The sequence below is a fragment of the Ammodytes marinus genome (genome assembly GCF_949987685.1).
Source record: "Ammodytes marinus genome assembly, chromosome: 7".
NCBI lineage: Eukaryota > Metazoa > Chordata > Actinopteri > Uranoscopiformes > Ammodytidae > Ammodytes > Ammodytes marinus.
The window spans coordinates 16,478,808-16,500,830 of record NC_137211.1 but is presented as its reverse complement, the minus strand read 5'-3'; the positions used below and the strand labels follow the sequence as shown (position 1 = coordinate 16,500,830).

Here is a 22,023-nt window from a genome sequence, read left to right as displayed (position 1 = left end):
CATGTTGCATTAATCTGGCAGCGGAAAACAATGACTGTCTATCTGCATACTGCTTATCTGGAAAATAGAGAAGTACTGAGTGTCAACAAACCAAAAACAAACAGCCATTGGACTGCTCTTCAAAGACAGAATCTCTTTGATCAAACAGAGCAGAGCACTTTGAACACTGGGGAACTGACACAACCCACAAAATTTGAACTGAAGTGACAAAAATACCTCAAGCAGCTCTGATGGAAATCCCGACGAGAGCACTACTTTGCATGGCTTTATTGTTTTCTTTTATTGAGAGTAACATGCTTTGAATGACAGAATTACACACTTCATCGCCAGAGATGATGGGCCATGTTGAAGAGGGACCTGCATGCACTGCCATGGAATAGCATACGTGTGTGTGTGATGAGAACATTAAGTTAATGACATGACAGACCAAAGAGAGCCTATGGGTGGCAGGGGATGAAGGGATATTTAAAACCTGAACAGGCAAACCGGTGCCTATAAGGAAATTAAATCCATTTCTTTAAGTCCATGCCTTCATAATGTTTCAGGATTGTACTTTAATCTTAATGCAAACACTGGGTCGGACTAAGGATCGCATCCAGATTGAAAAGGATTAGATGTAATCCTTCATATAATGTCGAGGAGGAGTTGACAGTTACCATGTTGTAAAAGCAGGGTCCTTTGATTATTTCTAAATCCTTAATTAAAACTTGACTCCCTCCAAGCCAGGGGAGACTTATATTTTGTGCAACTTGAATGTAAATTCACAGACAAAAAAAAAATGGTTGAAAGCTAAACTCAAATAGGCAGCCGAGCACCTAACTGGGACAGACGCGCCGAGTTTCATCACATTTAAACGCTCAGGGATTAAGCAAAAATCCCTTTGGCTAAGCGAGCACTGTATTGTCATGCAGCATTTTAATCACACTACTACTGACTTTAGCAAAGTTTGAAATTTTTTCACAAAGGCAAACAACTTCACATTTTTTTGGGAACAAAGATTACGTACCATGTGTCTCTGTGATGTAACATCTTGTTGTATCTGGGGCTGGCATGACGTTGTTCTTCATTGACAGTGTAGTAGAGACATTACATGGTGTGATGAGTTGGGTTTTGGTTTAAGGAGATTACTTTGAGGATAAAAACCAGGTGCTTTATCAATTTCAGTGTTTTTAAATCCCTTTAATCTGGTTCTGCTCTCTGACGCAGCACACGCAGCTGGGTTGGGATTTATTGTTTTCTGATATGATTAGCAGATGGGTTCAAACATGGAGGACACGCTGTGTGCATTTCATTAATTGCTTTCTATTTCACAGAGGGCCCACAGGTGACCCTGGTTATGTAAGCTCACTGCTGATTTAGGGAACCAACCATTGTGTAGGCTTTATGTCAGAGTTAGTGTGACCGAAGTTAGTATCCTAATGCCATGTGGTTTCCAGCATTTCATTTTAAGCCTCTGACGGCAAGTACTTTGCTGGTTATTTGCGGCCTCTCAGCAGTGCATTTTGGAAAGAAAGAAAAAATCTGGATGAAAAGCACAACATGAATCATAATTCTTTTATCAAAATGCTGCACATATTCATGCTTATTTTTAAACACATGGAGGAATATGCTCAAATCAGGACAATTCAGTTATTCTAAAAATTCAATTATTCTAAATAGACAGTCCTAACAATTACGCGGTAAGGTGCAAGTTTCTATGGCTCAGTCTGCCTGCAAATGATCCTGAACTACTACAAATTACACAGATGTAAAAGGAAGGACATTTTGCCCTTTTCCGAATCAAAACACTCCATCTGGGCTTCAATTAAAGCATGCGATTAATTGTTTTCCCTGGTTTGGCTGGGCTTCGAGGGATTCAAAATCATCTTATTCAAGAATCTAATTACTGTGAAAGGGGAGTTTCATTCTGAATAGCACAAGTTGAATTGCTTTCACTGGCGGAGGGCTGCCTTGACTGTCAACAGGGGCTATTACAGAACTGTCAAAACAGTCATCAGGCAGGAGTGGAGGCATCCAGCTGTGGCAGATACGTACACATCTTCCAGACGCTGCCCGCCCACACACACACACACACACACACACACACACACACACACACACACACAGGCTCAGTGGAGGCCCAATGTCACCAAACCGACTTCAACCCTGATATCATTTTAATTGGACATTTTGCTTGGGAAATGTGCTCAAGAGACACACACAGCATTAGTTTCATAACAGTCCACCAATACTGTAGATCTTTTTTTAGGGGGTAGGATGGATGCTTACCAAAAAAGAGAAAAAAAACAAATGTAGACAACGGGCTGTTTATCATACCTGTGCACTGAATATGACAAAGGCCAAGTCTGGTGTTTTCAAAGTCGTATGAAGCAGCTGGATGTCTGACTTATTCAGGCCTCAGTTAGATCACTAAAGGGCACAATAAAGACAAATGGCTCATTAATCAAATGTATAGAACCGTCACATTTCAGACACACACACACACACACACACACACACACACACACACACACACACACAAACAAACAAATAAACAAAAAGCATATGCAATGATTAATTGCATACATTTCTCAGCATGTACAAGCAGCATCCAGGCTATATGTTTCTCTGGGGCTGTTAAATGCTTCACTGATTGTTTTTTGTTTTGTTTTTAAACCTTTATTTATACAGGTATATCCCATTGAGACTGGAGACTCTTTTACAAGGGAGAACTGTTGCCATTTACACGTTACCATTCACATACACATTCACACCGATAGCAGGTTAACTATCGACATTCACAACACTGGAATTTAGCTGGATAAAATAAGATTTGACAAGCAAAATCTGTCAAAGTATTTTAAGTTAATATTGTGGCTCACTCTGCAACATCCTTGTCTTTTCATTTTTCCTGTGTGTTCAGCTTGTGTTCTCTGTCCTGCCGGCTGTATTGTATCATGTTGTAAATGGTGCCTCCCTTGTTATTATCTGTCACACTTGTCCACTAAAAGACAGCAATGAACTCTGATGAAATATGGCTTTATTATTTCCATTAAAAATAGGCCTTTACTGTCAGAAACAGTACAGGTACCCTATACACAATGTCTTATCCTGACACTGATGCTCAATAATGGACCTTATGATGCTTTTTCCACCATTCTAGTCTAGCTTTGTGACTCAAGGGAGGATGAGTCGGTCGATCCAACACAGGCTGAAATATCAACAACTAAAGGATGGATAGCCATGAACTTAGAAGCCATTCATGTTCCACATAGGATGGCACTTACTGACTTCTGAAATCCACTGACTTTCCATCAAGTGGCCCCAGCAGGACGACATTCATGGCTTTTAGTAAAATAATATCTTCACTTATCTAACTGTTTTCGTCGAGTGGTGTCCAGTGATTGCGCCCCAAATGTTAAAGATGGAGTCAGCGATTCTGGAGAATGATTGTTGACAAAATCGCTCTGTCAAAATCAGTGAATATCCTCACGATCCGATTACCTGTCGGTACTGTGTGTGTGCTGAAAGAAAATCAGGTCTTATTACAGAGCCTAGGCTCTGTAAACTGGTAAGTAAACAATTAAACAAAGGGGGCCAACCGGAGCAACATGCCTATTTACAGAGCTTAGGCTGTGTTTTAACAGTGATTCTTTTTTCAGTGCACAGACAGTACGCTAGCATACAGGAAGCGAATGGTGAAGAGATATCAGATTTTGACAAAGAAAACAATGTAGCCTACAACAAGCAGGCTACAACATCGCTGACTACTTTCTACTCGAAAACTCGGAGCAAAGCCTATCCATCTTCTCCCACTTTTAGGTCCGAAATCAAATTGACAACTGTACGATTTCCCACATCATTAGATATCCTCCTTTCCTTAGACATCTGGGACATGATTAATTTGCTAGTGGAAAACAATAGCCAAAGCCTATAAGTTTCTTAGCCTAAGCCATCTTGGACTTTTCTGGATTTTTTTGTGTTTTTTTGTTGTAGGCTACCTCTGTGACTTGAACAGTTGTAAGAAGTTTAGATGGGGAATGTCTCTTTAGTGGAAATCTAAAAACAACTCAGACAACTGAAACAAGATAAAGGTCAGACACTGTTTTGCTGTAGGCTAAAGGGTTCCAAAAAAGAAAATACTTAGCCTAATAATTCTCACCCAAGTCTATGGTTCCCTTTAATGAGCTTTATAACACTCTAAATGCCAACTATGTTTGATTCTTTTTTCACTTTCACCCTTAAATCAATCTCCAGCAGAGAAAACCAACTGTTAACTTTGTACCAGCAAACCCAACTACAAATGGCAAAAGGATAGAAATGAAAAAGTTAGCATAGTTAACAAGTAATAGCCTATTTAGCTTGAGCTACTATCCAGATATTTCCTTGAGGAGTTGGTGGAAAATATAACATATAAGGAGAGAGAGTGAATATTGGACTTACATTCATCACGTGGCACGGACATCAACTCCAAATAGGTCTTGGTCCTCTGGACTCTGGACTGGTGGATATTTGAACAGTCAACATTTTGCTAACAGGTTAGCCTAGTAGTCATAATGTTGTGTTTGGAGCATGGACGGTGTATAGATAGTAGGCTATATAAAAGGTTTGGAGCGGTTTGCAGTTGGACTCTGCTGCCCTCATGTGGCCATAAAAACAATGTTCTGGGGAAGGCTTGTTGTCAAAATCACCGTGGAATTCATTCAGTGAATCTCCTCGCTACCTCGCTAGCCCTATCTCAGTCTGTAAACAAGTTAGTTAAGGTGGTAGGTCTACATGTACTGTATGACTGTACTGTATTTGTTCCCCAATAGCACACACAGTAAGCTAATTAAAGGCCTTTATAAATCACTCTATAAACATATACCTATTTAAAATGCACTAAATAGGCTGTATTTTTGCAGAATTATTTGTATAGGCCTATTGTATATTCACTATATTGCATTGAATTTTATAAATGTATATAGCCTAGTTAGTTATGTGCTGTAATTGGATCAATTACTCTGTGTTTTTCATTTCAAAATTAATATCTTTAAGGATTCCCCGGATGATGATTCATCATTAGGACACAGTATTTGTGGTAGGTAGGTTATTCCAGGTATACAAACTGTGTGGAGGAGAGTGATGGGGAAACAATTGTGGGAAAATACATATCTCGCTCAGTTCTGTGCGATGGGTCTTAGCTGCAATTGATTTCATGGAATGAAATATTCTCACAGTCTCCACAGTTACTCTGGAACATCTTTTGAACAACTGGAATGGGCCTCTGGAGATAAAGTGGTAACCTATTTTCCACATTAAGAGGAGATGGCGCCCTCTAGTGTTTCTCTCCACCAGATACTCCACAAAGTAAATGAGACAACCCACTGAAAGGACATCAAGCCTCTAATGATCCTTTCAGTGGTGGTAGAGTTGAGGGGCCAATGGCACTCAGTCAGCGTGGAGTCTGAAAATGATTTTAAGTGCTGCATTTCCGCCAAGCTGCTTTCGGCACACAGCTTCCCCACATGAAAAATAGATCCAGTTTATTTCTACTGTGATGCCTTGAGACTTCTCTTATGGTCATCAAATCCATATTTTTTTCTGTAGGTTTTAAACCTTTAAAAATGTTGTATGTGCACCAACATAGCTGAGGTTTTTGTCATAGAAATCCAACTTATTGATTTGTGATATTGTTTATTTAATCAGTTTACTCTGGGCATGTTTCAATTATTTCATATTACACTTAATTTGATTTACTGATATTTGAGGTGAGATCATCCCAAATGTATTCTGTAAAAGTAAAAAAAGCACACAAATTGTTGGCGGCTGAATGAAATATGGCAGTGGAGTGAAAGGACAGTAAGACAGCGATGATTTACATTTTTTAATAGTTTGCTTGACACTGTCATCAAACTGGTCACACAAACAAGATTTGAAATGTTTTATTTAATAGAATTTAGGACAACCAAATAAAAAAAGAAAACCAACAGCAAAAGTGAAATTGTATTCACAAATTTTTTTTTCCTTAAAAAAATATCAGCCTTTCCCCTTGTTCACAAACCATTTCAAAACCGGACAAACAGAAACAGCATGGTAAATTCCGAGAAGCTGGAAGGCCATTGACATTTGTTGGCAAATATAAATATAGTGGTTTGAACAGGGTCTCAAATAGATCACATGGAAAAAGTGTACATATAGTTTACACAACAGTAGGACACTCGGCACTGCCTGTATCAGTTTTTATTATTGTAGAAAACCAGGATCCTTATTTACTGATTCAAATCAATGTGTTTATGACAAGGAAATATATACATTCAGCCAGCTCAAATAGTCTCTGGAGTATGGCGTTTCTGTTGCCCCGTAAATCATGTTGATTGTCTATTCAGGTGCATAATTGTGTGAGTATGTGTAGTCCGAGTAGTAATCCTGTGCCCCACCCCTGCCTCCTCCTGGGTAACCCCAAGAGCCGGGACCACCTCCAGTCCCGCCACCCCGATCATGTCCTCGTCCTGGCCTCGGCCAATGGCCTACTGGTGGGACTCCTCTCCCTCGATAGTTCCCTAAAGAACCAGGACCCATACCACCACGCATAGGCCCCTGATCCATCTGTCCAGGGATGCCACCTATACTACCATAGCCCGCACCACACATTGGATGTGGAGGCAGCTTGGGTCTGACTCCCAAGCCCCCCCTAGTGGCCACTGAGGGAATGCCCACAGCAGCTCCAAGGTTGTCAGCGCAATTCATCGGAGTCCTGCATCCCTGACTAGCAGGGGTGCTGCCTCCAAAGGTGTCCCCAGTCTTAGGGGGCACACTGGAGTCCACTGGGCCAGATGTGACCACACCTTGGCTGCTAGCAGTCTCACAAGTGCTGGTTCCTGCTGTCCCCCATACCCCGTCCACAGCTCCACTTAGTGTCCTGTCGTGTTGCGTGGGGGGCCCGCTGGCATTTGTAGGAATGCCAGACATGTAAACTGGCTGGGCTGAGTCACTATGGTCTGTGTAGGGGAGGGAGGTGGTGAGCGGAGAGATCCCAGCAGCCATAGCGACTCCAGTGTCCGAACCGTACGTATGGCCCAGCATCATGAGGTGAGGTGGGGGAGGAGGTTTGACCGCCAGGGGGAGGGAAGCCATGTTGGCTAGAGGTCCTGCTTGGGACATAGCAGGTGGGGTTGGGACTGTGGAGCGGTATTCCTGCTCATGGGTGCTGCTGCAAGGCGAGGCAGGGTAGGCCGGGGACGCCGCATAGCTAGAAGAGCCAGTGAAGGATGACCACAGGAAGCTTTGGTGGGGATTCACAGGAAAACCTCCTGGTGACAAGCTGCCACTGTCTGAAGAGCCTATGCCCATCTGGTTGGTGGCTTTGAACTGAGAGATGGCTGTTTTGAAAGCGCTGAAGTCAGAAAGGGTTGGAGTTCTGTCAGGGGTGCCCTGCTGGTCTGGGAGTGGAGGACGAAACTCGTCCATATCTGGTGGGGGCGGCTGTGGAGGCTTCCCCTTCTCAACTGCATGCTGCTTCTCTGAGGGATCTGATGGGGTGGACAGTTCACCATCATCAGAGTCTAATGACATGTCCTCCTCCTCCACACACTCATCATTCACTACTGGGAGAGCAGGAGAGACAAAAGGAAAAGTGGAATGGAAGATATTATCAAAAATGTGTTCCAGATGCGTAAACAACATCCAGCTCAGCTGGGTAGTACAGACATTTCACACTGACCAGATAACTGTACAGAACAAAAAGGCAATTTAGCAAACCAATTAAACTACAGCAAAATGGCATTAAATCCTGAGGGTTTCTCAGTTTAGTCCTGCTATTAACGTTACCCACCAGTAGAGGGCGGCGTTGGCAGATCACTCTGATTAATAGAACCAATCAGACTGTGGAAACCGCTCATCACATCATCAATACTCCCAATCACTATTCCATTTCTGGAATACTGTAGGAACATTTCAAATGGCCTCTCTGTAAAAACACATTCAGGGAACATTATAAATTAGTCAAAAGCAGTGAAAATAGTAAATACTTTTATATATATTTCTAATAATGTATTTAATTAATTAGGAGTTAGGAGTGATGAGGATGAAGATACCCGTTAGGAAGATAAGGTGCCGCTGCTGCGTGTGCTGAGCTTGAAGCTTGACCAGGCAATCCAGGTCTGGAGCCTGACGTGACTGGGTGTCACACTCGTGATAAGGGAGGAACTCCACTAGGTGCTTCTTCTGATAGGCTGTAAGAAGGTTCAGCAGCCCCATGGCGTTGGTGTTTAACCTTAAAAAGAGAGTGGCGAAAATAGATCCATACAGTGTCAAAATATTTACTCACAGCTTAAGCCCGGCTTAAGATGCTAAAGATCATTTTCATTTGATAACTACTGTTTTGGGTTACACAGCTACTGAGATGCATACCTCCCCAGCTCCTTAAGCTTCTTCTGGGACTTGCAGTGCACCTTCCACTGCCAGGGGTGTTCGGGTGTGCTCTGCTCCTCCAAGAAAGTCAGCAGCCCCTGCAAACGATCTGGACACAAAGGAAAAATGAAAAACTATTGTCCAATAGGTCTGTCCGTGAACCTGCACAACTCCCACCAAGAGAAGTCAAACTTACCCTGCGTGATGAGGTCAGGGTTGAGGACAAACTCATCTGACACCATGAAACCTCCTGACACAAACAGCTCGTTATACGTGTGATTCTTGACATCATCCAGAGAGTCCACTCCAGCAAAACTCACTGAAGGCAACTTCTTCAAAGACACCAGAGCTGGGATCTACATGGTGAAAAGATGAGACTTTTAACAAATGGAATTCTTCTTGTACCTTTTCTAATACAACTTTGGTCATATAATACAAATAAACTTAACATCTCTTTAAGTCTTTCTAAACCCAAATCCATAAAATCCTTCCAAGTCACCTTGGGATTCCATGATAGTAAGCATCTAAAAAGAGTTTGAAATCAAATATATTGAATTAATGTTATCAAACTTTACAGAATTTAGTGTTTTGAACCAATCACGGCAGTTCTCTGCCCCAACATTATACAAAAACAATGACTTGCCATGGAGACCTTTTCTTATGGCCACGCCCACAGTCCTGTCAAAAGGACACAGTGGTAAGGGCGTTTTTTTTTAACCTTAGACACACAACTCATAATGATTTCTACTCATTTACACCAGGTTTCCAGAGGCTTTAATGGAATATCTTATAGTTTAATATAATACAGGTATAGAATAAACAATACAACAATGCAGCAGATGTATACATTTAATTAGGATGCTGTTTGATCACTGTATGGATCAGCTGTCCTCTGGGCTACAGACTGGAGGTGAAACCGTGACTGACTGATTGTACCTTGTGCACATGTGCAGCGATGTCCTCGTTCTGAATGATGATGAGCAGCTTATCCAAACTGCTGCTGTTTTCCAGAAAGGTCTGTGGGCTGCACTCGCTGTTTCCCAGGCTTTTCAAGTACTCCTTTTTTACAGACAGGAGAGACGTAACTGTTAGGAATAGATGAATGTGTCCTTCTCTCACACTGACTGACTGACGGATACAGAAAGAGCTGAGCACTGAGACATGGAACACCGTGTGACAACTAAGATTAAGACATTTCCACTGCAGACGTGGATTTTCACGTGTGTATGCCTATCCCTACTGCAGAACACTCTGCAGGCTCTTTGTGTCCAATACAAATAAATAATGTGTCAACGATGAACATGAAAGAAAATTGATGAATGATTTTAGTGGTATCAATCTGTGAATGATTCACAGAAAACCCTTACAGTGATTTGATCCTTAGTTTCAGCCCCAGCTCAAATGTCAGAAAGTAGATCTTTTGGGGAGATTTCTTTAGAATGGATAAAACAAGTAATGCTGGGCTTACACTAGAGGACTTTTAAAATACTTTGAAAAGACTGAAACCCTCTTACATCTTAAGACAATCATCTCACACCTGAAGACAACTAGTCATTAGTTTTCAGTCACAGAGTGAGATTTTGAAAAGACAGGGGACTCATATTGCAAGACTACAACTAGATTCCTTTTGAGATTAATATTATTTCCGCAAACGCGATTGTGATTATTTAATTAAAAACAAGTTAATTCAATATTCCGAGAGGGGGACTTCCTTTAGTTATTTGACCAGCTTTATTTGCTGATCTCATCCCCCAATAGCTTTAACTCCTAACCCTGTATTTGACGGTAGAGTCTTCAGGTTGCGCGGCTGTCAAGCTGGTTCTCCACCGAGGCTTCTATGAAAAAGTATCCGAAATAAGTGCCTCACCAGGCGGACACAGGTCGCAACTAATGCCGCTCCTCCTGTGTCATGCTTGGTGCATGCGAGAGTGTGACAGTGTTTACATAATTTCGCTTGAGCCAACCCCCTAAGACTAGCGATAATATCAAACATGTTTGATAATGTGTATACTTCTCCCTGCTCCTTTTCAGGCATATCACATCAATACAGATAATTTTTTTCTTTTTGTGAAGTAATTTAAACATACATTTTGTTTATTGTATTTTTATGCTTTTCATTTTGTTTTGTATTGTTTTTGATATGTCTGAAAAAACATAATAAAATGTCGGAACGTCAAGACGGGAAGAAGACTGGCTGAAATCGGGTCAGAAGACCACCACACACACCACACACTAAGGTGGTTTTTTACTGATCACGCACTGCGCTCCCATAAGGAACGTAGCTCGAGATTGGCATTATTTTTTTACCTGTCTTTCCCTGTTCTCCTTTTTCTTCTAAGAAATAGGAGCGCGGCGTATGCTAGACGAACCTACAGTTACACTCTCTCCTGTCCACCCATGTTATTGTCACTGTCTTCTATGTTTCTTGGTGGGGTGTGAACTGAAATTAAATTTCGTTGCTCTGTAATGGTGCAATGACAAATAAATCTGATTCTGATTCTGAAAAGACTGAGATTATGTGCGCGCGCCACAACTCCAGCACGACTCCCGTGATTTCAGTCCGACATTGGAAGATTGACTGCGACTGTCAAATCGCGTGAAAAGTTGTGTAGTGTAAGCCCAGCATAAGTTGAAAACATCACCAAGGGTCTAAGATCATTTGTGAAATTTTCAGGATCACATTGGAAGCTTGTATTGTACCTTGATCTCCTTGCAGACGCTGCTCTCCTCCCTCTCTTCACCGGAGTAGATGTAGAATTTGACTGTGTTCTTGGTAACGTCCTTAAAGATCTCCACCAGGCTGCTGAAAACCTCTGGCTTTAGCTGACCAATGAGGCTGCCAGCCAGCAGGCCAGGTCCACTCCCGGGGCCCGCCCCTTGGGTCTTGGAGTTCTGCGGTGGAGAGCCTGGTGTGACGTGAGAGGGAGAATACATCTCTCCCCCCAACTCTGTGGACGGTGGGGGTTCTGTTTTAATCTTAACGGATGCCGGGTCTTTGACAGTAACTGCTTTACCGCTCTGAGAAGAGGTGGTGCTCTTTGATAGGGAGGGCTCTGTTTTAATTTTGGAAGGGTGGATGGGGAGGGGCAGTGGCGGTGTAAGGAGAGATGTTGTCGCTGCGGGGGGTGGAGAAGTGACCTTGGGGGGAGCAGGTGGGGATGGGATCAACCTGTCCATCTTGTCACACAGTGCTTTGACGTGCCCCTGAACGGAGACAGGGGAGACGTAGGGTAGGACAAAGTCTGAGAAGCAGCGATTGGGCAGCCAGCAGTGGCGTGGGGGCAACCGCGCGGGTAGCTTCGACGTGTAGCAAATGCGGTGAGTCTGCATGATGTTTTTGATGTTAGAGGTAAGACTGTGAACTTCCTGGTTGAGGATGGTGTCCAAGCTGATGGAGGGCCTGAAGGGAATCTCCTCTACCACCGGTAACGTGGGAGGCACAGCTTCCTTTTTCACTGCCACGACTGCAGGCGTCTTGGGCTCTGGGTGGCTGTCTGCCATCGCCGCAGGCCGCGACTCCGGCTGGGTTACAGGCACAGGCTCGGGCTTTGGCTCAGGGAAATGCTGCGCTTTGTCTGAAGAAAAGCAGAAAGGAAACATGTCACAGGGATGTCTTGTAAACCAGATCTAGACATGCCTACAAGGGAAGAGGGGTTATGTGCGTGCTGACTGCTTTGAAGTACCTTCATTTGGGGGGTTAACCCAGGTCGGGTTGTCTGAGGCGTGAGCGTGTTCAGGTGGGGAGCCTGCGCTGAATGGACTACAGTCCATGTCCTCCTAAACAAACAGAACACCAGCATTTATTTATGTTTAGGTCTAAGGACACATTTAATGCACACTGAACCATTCCATCTACTGTAATCATCCTCACCTCTGTGTAGTTTGTATGTGATACTGGCTCATTTAATTTCCTATGGTCGGGGTCGGTGAATGTGGGATCCACGCTCCCGGGACCCGTTGATGGCTCGCCGTGGTTTGGCAGTACAGACATGGACCCCTGAGCCACGGCTTTGTTGAGAGTAGCCAGCAGGATCTTGAGAAGGCGCTGGGTCTCGTTAGCGTCGGTGTTACCTCGCGCTCTGAGATCAGTGTCGTAAATGCCCATGCTTTCCATCACTGCCGTCAAATTGTCTCTCTGTCCGTCTCTGTCGTCTCCCGTCTCATCTGCTTGGGCTCCTAGCAAGATACACACCGTTGATTAAAGGCATTTGCTACATTTCAGGTGCCTCAGTGTACTAGAATAAACTGAGCCCTTTAAAAACAATAGCTGACATAACCAATGTCCCGCCCGGGCCAGTAACGGCCAATCATAGCTCAGTATCTTTTTATAGACTACATCATGGTTCATTGAAATGCGCGTTGAGAGTCGCAATGAAAGCAGTTTTTATTTAAGACTCAATATAATAAAAAACAATATAAAATATATTTTTAATGAAAGGCAACGATGCGTGGGCATTTTGACAGGCGGAGCAACAAGCGGGCGCACTCTCGCTCCGTTGGCAGAGCTGCCTATCGTCCGCCTGCGAGTCGACAAATCAATCGACTTATTTTCCTTATTTTCTTCCCACAGCAGAGGTTGAGGTGCAGAAAATGAAGTGAAAACTGCGCTTTTCCTTTAGCTGCCGCTGTAATGTTACAGTATTTGCATCCAAGCCCCAATGGTAATACAAATGAGAGGCTTTATTTAACCGCTGTGAATGCGTCTCCGGTGATTTAATTGTGTCGGTTGTAGACAGAAACGAACGGAGGGACTCGGCTCACTGGACAGTTCCTATAGTCACGCAGTTTGTCTGCCGACATGGCTCTGTGTTTTCAGGCTCGAGGCATACAATCAGATCGCGGAAGTCTTTCCCATTGACATCGCTAACTGGGGGAATATCCCAGTTATTATTTTAGCCATAAACCACAGTTCTTCTGTGCGGCGGCTCACTCGCTTACTGTCGAGATCTCACGGTGAAACGCTGCTTTGCTCGGACGAAGGCTTTGTGTGTTTCTAAGGTGATTTAACATCATAGTCTTAGACGAGCTTTTAACTTATGCTGCATATTTTGCACTGCATTGTTTTTTATCAATAGTTTGAAAAAATGGTCCCACACCGGACTCTTAATGTGAAGCTGACACTTCCTGCAGCGCGCTCACGACCAGACGTGAACGCGCATACACGGTGAAATCTCCCATTAAAAAAAAAGGCATAACCTTCCGATTTTCGTATTTCTATTTTTAAAGTCAACTTGAGTGCAAGTGGAAAACCTGGTTTGACACATTCACATCCCTAATGCATAGAGAAAGTGATCAACACTACCACACCACAAAGACCATGACTTCTGCAGGTGAACTATCCATTTAACTGCCCAAATTCAAGAATAAAAACAATCATCAAACTTCTGGACTTTAAAATACTGGCCCACTCCTTCCACATACTTTCAGTTGTAGACTTCAAATTCAATATGTTTGCCTGTTTTTATATTTATGTGTATGAGCAATATCAACATTTCATATAATTTACTAAAAGAAAAATAACCAAATCTAAAGGGAATATATATACTGTTACAGTATTGATATTCCCTTTAGATTTGGTTATTTTTCTAATACAGGTATCATAATTATTGACACTAAATTATGAAGAAAAAAAAAGTGTGTGCAGGGCCAGTGAAAATATACAAGGGGCCAGTAAAACTCGGATCCACTGGCCCGGCTGGCCAGTAGGAAAAAAAAGTTATGTTGAACCCTGGCTGACGATGCTAATAGGGATGTCAGAGGATACACGTTAGTTTTTTCTTTTTAAAAGTTAAAATTTAATTTGAAGGTGGAGACAAACCATCCTAATTGCATATTTTTTCAGGTTATAGCGCACTTAACTGTTTTAGCTAAATAGAAAGTATGCATTTTGACATTTAAGAGTGACGATCATAAATCATACATTTATTTTGATGTGGACCAATACAGTAGCTGCTTGTACTGTAGTGCCAATAGGCAGCAATGTTTGTAGTTCACAAATCAAACACTGAGAACTAATCAGACTGTGTTGCGGAGCAGTACAAGTAAGTTGGTGGAAATTCTGGAAAAAGACAAAAATGAAATGACACCTTTTGATTATAAACTACATAGACAGCTGCAGCTCTGCTCACCTCGACTGCTCTCCCCATTGCTGAGCGAATCCGTGCGCTGGTGTTTGTTCCCGCTCCCCCTCTCGTCTCCCTCAAACTTCCTCTTCAGACTGTTGACGTCCCACGTGCCGTCCTCTGCCCGCTCCTTCCCCGGCTCCTTCACGATGGCTTTCTTATGGAGGTGGATCAGCTTGAGCAACTCTTTCATCTTGTCCTTATCGTACTCGTTCTGGGACAGCCGTAGCCTCTGAGCGGCCAGAGGCGTGGGCTCCACGTGTGCTGCCTTGTTGTGCTGCGACTGGGCCCCATTTGAATGGGCCGACGCTGTCCTCCGCCTGCTGCTGCTGCTGCTGTCTGGGGCCGGCTTCTCCAGCTCCAGCCTCTCTGGGGGAGGCCTCTCCTGGGGCAGCCTTTCAGGGGCTCTCTCCGGCCTGTCTGAGCCCCTGTCCGAGCCACCCCAGTCAGAAACAGGGCTGTATTCCACAGGCGCTGGAGCAGGCGAGGGTACAACTACGGGTACGGGTATGGGGTTCCTTATTCTTTCAAAGATGTCCTTTGCTTTGTTCAGAGGTAAAATGTGGTTGGCGGGGTTGTGGACGTAAGCACGCAGCACAGTGTCCATGTTAAACTTAGGCCGGGGCGCCGGGAACGGGTTGGTCCTATCGTCGATGTTATGCTTGTAGTCGGGCAGGGTGAAGGGCCGCACCATGCCCGTGTCTATGCGGGTTAGGTAGTCGGCAGCCTGACGCTCCACCCCGGAGCTCAGGTCCTTGCCCGGGTTCGGCCGCAGCTTGAACAAGGCGTAGTGCAGAGCGGGGAGGAAGGGCTCGACGGAGGACAGGATGGCGCGCTGTGGCTCGGCCGTCAGCGTCTCTGGCTCCGACAGTCTGGATGCTGTGATGGGAGGACACAAACATATGTCAGCGCAGCGTATATGATGACAGATGTCTGTCTGAGCTATTCAAGTGGAAGGAAGTCCCTTTTCTTAATCGAATCCCTCTTTCTTAATGCATTTTATCTCTGTTGATGTTATTTTCACAACGTTTCACCCGGTGTTCTGTATTTTGGCTGATGTTCGCATTTACAGAACTGTCTGCTGCTCTATTCTTTTATTCATGTTTTTAGTATTTGTTGTGAAGCATTTAGTGAGATCTGCTCTTGAAAGGTGCTACACAAATATATTATTATTTGGAGACAGGAGCTGAGTAAAGGCCAAAAACAGGAGTCCTAAATGGTAACATGGAAGGCTGTACATTATTTGTTTTTGAATGAGAAACATTCATCTTTTTCTTTTTTGTATGCAAACGCCGAGTCAGAAAAAGAGATGCAAGAGATTGGAATATGAGTGAACAATACTTACAATACTTGACAACCGTCCTTGACTCCTGAAAGATGAATAATGCTTGCAGGTTCTTTTCAACCCGACCTCGCCTCTCTGGAAAACAAACAGCAACTTCTGTTATTTTAAAAGCTGAACCCTTACCGAAAGGGAGTAAGTGGGAGTTCAATGAAGGACACAACAGAAAAGCTTTATGGCACCTTTGGATTCAACCATCTGAGCCGAGGAAAGCAGGAAGAGGAAGCCCCTGTCAAACAAGGACAGCACCAGCACCTGAGTGAGGAGAGCAGAATACCACAGTCAGAAACAGCAGGGTGTTACCTTTATCAGATAATGCCATAATGCCAGTCTGTTGCTGGACAGCTCCGCATCTTGTGTCCACTTGTACTACACTGACAGGTCTATTGTATTCGTCAATTCAGAAATAAAGCAACAACAGCATGAGAGTTTGACAGATATTTCCCTTCATCCTCTACTTGTTTAAAATGAAACAAACGGTTCATGCAACAAACTGGACCTTCATTACATCAAACAACGATGCAAAGTACAACAAAATCCTGGACTGAATAATAATTTTTTCGCAAGCTGAGATTTGGTCATGTATCTTTGTGGATTTGTCTAGCACAAAGAACCTGGTAGGATTCACAGTGGGACTCACCATCCTGTCCCTTTCCAGTTTGTTGACCAGCCCTGCCAAGCTGCCACTGGTTGGTTTGCCTTTTCCATCCACCACCTCAAACAGGCTGCAGGACATACCATACCTCATCACTGTGGACACAGAAAAGCAAATTGGCACGCAAAGCAGACCCATAACTGACTAATGCAGTTGTTTATTATCTACAGTTTGTTTATAACTTCAATGGAGTTAGTTGGGCAGCAATTTTTAATACAATGCAGCATATGCTTTTGGTTCGGCTTTAGAAATCATTTCTAGTAATGCACTTTTGGCTAACATCACTAGGGGCAACTTTGATATCATTTAATTATGAAATATACAGACGTGTGGGGTCCAGACTGACCTTCCCGTGACGGGCTGTAGGTGTCCCAAGAAAAAAGCACAGATGGAATCTTTCGCTTCACCTGATCCAGCTGCATGCCTCGATTGACCTCCAGCTTCTCAGGCCTGCAGGGGAACGCATGGCGATTTATAGAAAAGCAATTCATAAAAATAAAATAAATGTCCTGGTCCCCACCCCGAGAAAACTAGCATCTGTATATTGCACGAGTGAATTCTAACTACCTCTTACCTCCAAAAGAAATGTCTTAAATGATTAACAGAGGGGAATACTACTAGCATCTTGGATGTTTTTTTTTTTTTTTTACAGAATTTTATGAGAGACTAAAGGTTTACTCACAGTTTGAAAGGAAGGTAGGGGCGCACGGAGGATCGTAAACAGATTGGGAATAACTCCTGGCCCTTATTCACTAGTGGACCGCTCCACACAGTGTAGCAGCTCTTCCCTGCAATAGCATGAACAGCACAAGTCAAAGGTCAAGATTCAAGAAAACTGTATTTGTCCCCGTTGAAAAGGGAAAACAACAGGAACGTTAAGACAGGGAGAAAGCAAGGCTCATAGTCCTGTCACTGAGAAGGCAAATATTTTCAGCATGCACATCAAAGTATTTTATGTTGAAAGTAACATTCCAAATACTGATCATCATGAAAAAAAGCTATTGACCAATTCTGTGTTGAGTGTTTTCCTCTCCTGGATTGCAATTGCCTTTGAATGGCCTTGTGTCTGAATTGTGCTTTATAAATAAACTTGCCTTGCCTTTGTACATATCCCAGTTTACACAGAGAAGACTTGAATAAGTTTCATAACATATTATGTATAAATAAATATGATTAAAAAAGTATTTACCTCTACTTCCTTCAGGGGAAATGGTGTTAAACCTGTTAAGGAAAAAAAGAGGCATATTTAGAATCCCAGAACAGCATGGAGATGTTACTCTTTCAGTTTCCCCTCATGAATACATACCTGTGTGCAGTCAAAGGAGTAGCTGCAGCCTCCTTGCCTTTGTAATTAAAGGAAACCACAGCGTAGGGACACACATGCCTGGGTCGAGCCTTGATTTCATCAAATGCAAACTCGAAGAAATATTGCTAAAAAGACATAAAATAATGTAAATCATTACCTAGATACATAACATAATGGATGCAATAAGTGAATGCAAGAGAAGCCACGCTTACCTGTGTAAGCTCAAAAGCCCTGTAAGACAGCAAAGACGTAACCCTGTTGGCACTTTTGGACAAGTGACAGTCAAACTTGGGTGTAGGTTCGATTGTGTTCTTAGGCATGTTCTCGTGGATGTGCTTTATTCGACCCTGAGAAACAAAACATGAGGGTGAGCTGGAAGCCCCACATGGATGAGAAATCTGTCAAGGGACAACAAACTGGTAGCACTCACCCTCATAACTTTAAAAACGATAATGTCTCCAAACGAGCCCACTTCAAAGGGATTTATTTGTAGCAAATCAGAATATTTGGAGAGATAAACACCTACAATGACAAGAGAATGGAATTAGAGGGGGAAAGCATCATATTCATGCTCTGTCAAAAACGCATTTGAGCATCATCTACATTCTACAAAAGTAGGGCTGCAACTAACGATTATTTTGATAATCGATTAATCTGTCGATTATTTTCTCGATTAATCGATTAGTGTTTTGGTCCGTAAAATGTCAGAAAATGGTGAAAAATGTTGATCAATTTTCCAAAGCCCATGTTGACGTCCTCAAATGTATTGTTATGTCCAAAACACACAGATATTTCAGTTTACTGTCATAATAGGATTAAAGAAACCAGAAAATATTCACATTTGAGAAGCTGAAATCAGAGAATTTGGAAAAAATTTATTAAAAAATTACTCAAAACGATTAATCGATTATCAAAATAGTTGGCTATTATTTTAATAATCGATTTGTCGATTAATCGTTGCAGCTCTATACAAACGTATAGTAAAAGTAAAGTAAGGCCAGTATTACCCGTCTTCAGTTGTAACTCTAATAAGGACAAAATGCTTATCAAGCTGTTTCAGATGCTAGAGAATAACAAATATGTTAAGTGTCAAAATCCAGCCAAAATAAAGGGGCGGGGGGAGAACTAATTGGGCTAGCAACCCTGGAAATAGAATCCTCAGAGCAACAATCCAATGTTCTATAATAGAGTACCGGTACCTGAAATGAACAGCAACATTCAAGAGACTAACTTACCAACGGATGGATTTCCAAGGTTAGTAAGCCTGGAGTGTCCCACTGACAAACCCTTCTCGCAGATCCACTGGAGCTAGAAATACAAGAGAACATGCAAAGTTTAGAATCATGTAAAAAACAACAAAAAAACAACCACACCAATACCAATAAAAAGCTTTCATGCTTTATTGATTGTCCATCAACAGTACCTTGGATTTGTCAGGAAAAAGGAAACAGTACGACTCGGCCAGTTCTGGTTCTGTCCGACCTTCGTGCTTCATCTTTGTCCGCTTCTCGATGAACTGGCGACAGCGGATGAGATACAGCAGCATTTCAGAACCTCACAAACTCTTACAGACATCATGACAGAGCTGAGTCAGGTACTTCAAGGAATGTAAACCCCCAGCGCCATGTGTGTAGAATGTGTTACCTACTGGCAACATTGTATTAATGCCTGACTCCAGCAGGTGCTCTCTGCTGTTGAGTGAGCTACAAGAACATTTTTGGAATTCTAGCACTGCCGAGTTTGTTTCAACCTACAAGAAAAAAAGAACGCTACACTGAAACACAGACCCGAGGGAGTTACAGACAATGACCCACCTCCTTCTCCAGCAGCTCGTTGTGAATGAGCCGGGCCTTGCAGTAGGAGAAGGTCCCTCGCGACGACGAGTCTCGGTAGAACGAGGAGATGAGCTTCACCAGGTCCTCAAACTCCCGGCTGTCTGGAGGCAGGAACATGTACAAGCCTGCACACACACACAGAAGTGGATCAGTGAATTAGCATTAGACAAGAGTGCAGCTTCATCATCAAATTATTCTCTTCTTTCATATATAGGGTAACGTGACATGAATGCATAATGCCTACAATTTGGGGGTTTTCTTCCACAAGGATGATACACAGGGTCTGTCTTCTGACTGCAGTTGAATATTTAAGTCACATGCTCTCAAATAAAGAGACAAAAGTACAGGATGAAGTGATTGTAAACTAAGTGCTATAGGGCAATAGTTCTTTGTGTATGTTTAATACAGCTCATTGGGTTTACAAATGAACCAGTAGCATCCTGAGCTGACTTATTTCTCATGTGCTAAAAGCCAGCTCATCGCAACAGGTTACTGAAATGTGCTTTGGGAGTTATTGTGATTGGAAAAGCACTGATCTACAACAGTGACTAGCTATTGCTAACAACAATACCCTGAATGGGGAGACCAAGCCTCGCATCGGAGCAGAATATTTACATAATGCCTATTATGTAAATTCAAATGCATGCAAAGAAGTTAAACCATGACAAGCTGACTACAGACAACCCGAAGGGAGCCCCACCAGCCTACAGCTGCAGGCTAACAGGTAGTCAACAACCTCAGTGTGTGGCAAAAGTATGAAAGACTGGAGACGGGCAAACGGAGTGCTCACATAGCAAAGTCTCTCTCACAGTTGTTAAGTTTCCATCTTGGGCAAAAAGACTACATTACATATGCAACTTGCTGCAGGAAACTTGAACAAATACTGCAAGCATGGCTGCTTATAAAGGGGCACAAAATGCTAAGTCTGACAACTTCAGTTCAACTTTGCATGTACACAAGTAACTGATGTTTAACAGCTGGGTTTGTAACAACCACTATTCATCTGTCACTGTGCTAAAGGGAACAGCATACTTTTATAAACATGATGGGGTTGGGTGGGGACTTCTGTGCTTAGAGGGGCATTGAGGTAATGTGTCAAAGGGATGCTCTGAAATGCCAGTGACATAAAGCTAGGACAAGGGGTGGCCAGCTCTGCAAAGACTTCACTTTAAGTGTCATAGTGCTGTGAAAACATTTAAAATAGACGGGTGAGGAGTACTAATCCATGCCCTTCACTGAGGTCAATGAGACACCCACATGTCAGTCAGGTGATGACTGCAACACACCAACAGGATGATTCAAACAGAGTATGGTCCCATGAAAAAGGTGAAGGGGCCAAACAAGGTGGTCTTTCAGACGGACAGTCCCTAAAGTACAGGCGTTGGGCGCCTTCACAGGGACGTAGCTGCCTGCTGCTCGCTGGTAACTTGGATACCTGAGCCTAGCTGCCAAAGCTATGTCTTCTAAAACAACTCGCGCTGCATCAACCGACACTATCCATGTGCTTAGATCGCATGACGTCGGGTTAGGATTAAAACCTTAAAATATCGGCGGACATTTTCGTTAAACTCGTTACACTAGCCAGCTAGCTAGCAGGTTAGCAACATGCAGCAGCGGAATTACGAAAGACAGTACAGGCTCTGTTCAAAATTGCAGCGATATGGCACAACCTTTCCGTTCTCGTATCTTCCTCGGGATTTGGAAATTTCTCCGTGGCAGCTCTTCGCTCGGTCTCCCGCCTGGCAAGGGAGAGCTGCTAAAGCTCCGGGAGTCCGCCTGCACACTCCTCCGCCGCTCAGGGGCTTCATGTTCGGGCATTACTCTGTCTCCACATCCAGTCTGATCGCCATTTTGGTTGGCTGTGGCCGAGGTGGCGGCTGAATTCTTCTTGGGTATTCCACCCTCCGGCTCGGCACATTCTGAGTCCCTTTTCCCCACTGAGTTGGGGTTCAGGGCCATTTTCGGGCACCGTTCACGTAGTACGGCAATGTGGCTCTGACGATTATGGCGCCGCTTCACACACACACACTCTGCTCCTCACCCAGACTCCGCCATTGTGAAAATGACGTACACGTTCTTCTCCACCACTGCAAAACGCTGCCGTCACTATGTTTACATTCTAGACAATCCGCGCCCCCCAGCGGTGGATATATGAACTGCGACAAGTGATAATAGCCACGGGATGGAGTAATGTGTGGTCCATAGATAGTATATAAAAGGTGTGGTCGTGAAATAGTGCACATTTAACAATACACCAGAAGAAGAATATGTAGCATACAGCCAGATATGCCACATGAAGCAATACATAAGCCATAATTTTTATTTCAGCTTTTTTTAATTGAATTATTTCACCCTTTAGTTTTTATAAGAGATTTTCCACACGTTTAACCCAT

At 43.3% G+C, this 22,023-nt stretch overlaps 1 protein-coding gene across 2 annotated transcripts; it reads right to left on the bottom strand.

Annotated features, from left to right (window-relative positions):
- Positions 1 to 5,888: 5,888 nt before the first annotated feature.
- tasorb (transcription activation suppressor b) lies at positions 5,889 to 21,671 on the bottom strand. Of its 2 annotated transcripts, none has more exons than XM_080030350.1 (23): positions 21,301 to 21,671; positions 19,610 to 19,755; positions 19,219 to 19,311; positions 19,031 to 19,103; positions 18,226 to 18,317; positions 18,008 to 18,142; positions 17,796 to 17,920; positions 17,679 to 17,710; positions 17,172 to 17,277; positions 16,836 to 16,939; positions 16,475 to 16,584; positions 16,017 to 16,089; positions 15,838 to 15,912; positions 14,499 to 15,371; positions 12,242 to 12,546; positions 12,054 to 12,147; positions 11,071 to 11,945; positions 9,307 to 9,429; positions 8,567 to 8,726; positions 8,371 to 8,479; positions 8,055 to 8,233; positions 7,793 to 7,927; positions 5,889 to 7,565 (listed from the first exon to the last, which is right to left on the bottom strand). In XM_080030350.1, exons 1-23 carry the CDS (start codon positions 21,587 to 21,589, stop codon positions 6,340 to 6,342), a joined length of 5,532 nt encoding a protein of 1,843 aa, XP_079886476.1. In that variant the 5' UTR covers positions 21,590 to 21,671; the 3' UTR covers positions 5,889 to 6,339. The 2 variants fall into 2 exon arrangements, with proteins under 2 accessions (XP_079886476.1, XP_079886477.1); XM_080030351.1 differs by having other exon boundaries at positions 5,889 to 7,562.
- Positions 21,672 to 22,023: the final 352 nt, after the last annotated feature.

What these genes read in the sequence shown, in the direction of transcription:
- tasorb (XM_080030350.1), bottom strand. Translation starts at nt 21,589, where the DNA reads ATGGCCCTGAACCCCAACTCAGTGGGGAAAAGGGACTCAGAATGTGCC. An exon ending in AAGCTTAAGGAGCTGGGGAG is followed by an intron (nt 8,234 to 8,370) that starts GTATGCATCTCA and finishes TCTCTTTTTAAG; the next exon opens with GTTAAACACCAACGCCATGG. An exon ending in GCCAACGCCGCCCTCTACTG is followed by an intron (nt 7,566 to 7,792) that starts GTGGGTAACGTT and finishes CTGCTCTCCCAG; the next exon opens with TAGTGAATGATGAGTGTGTG.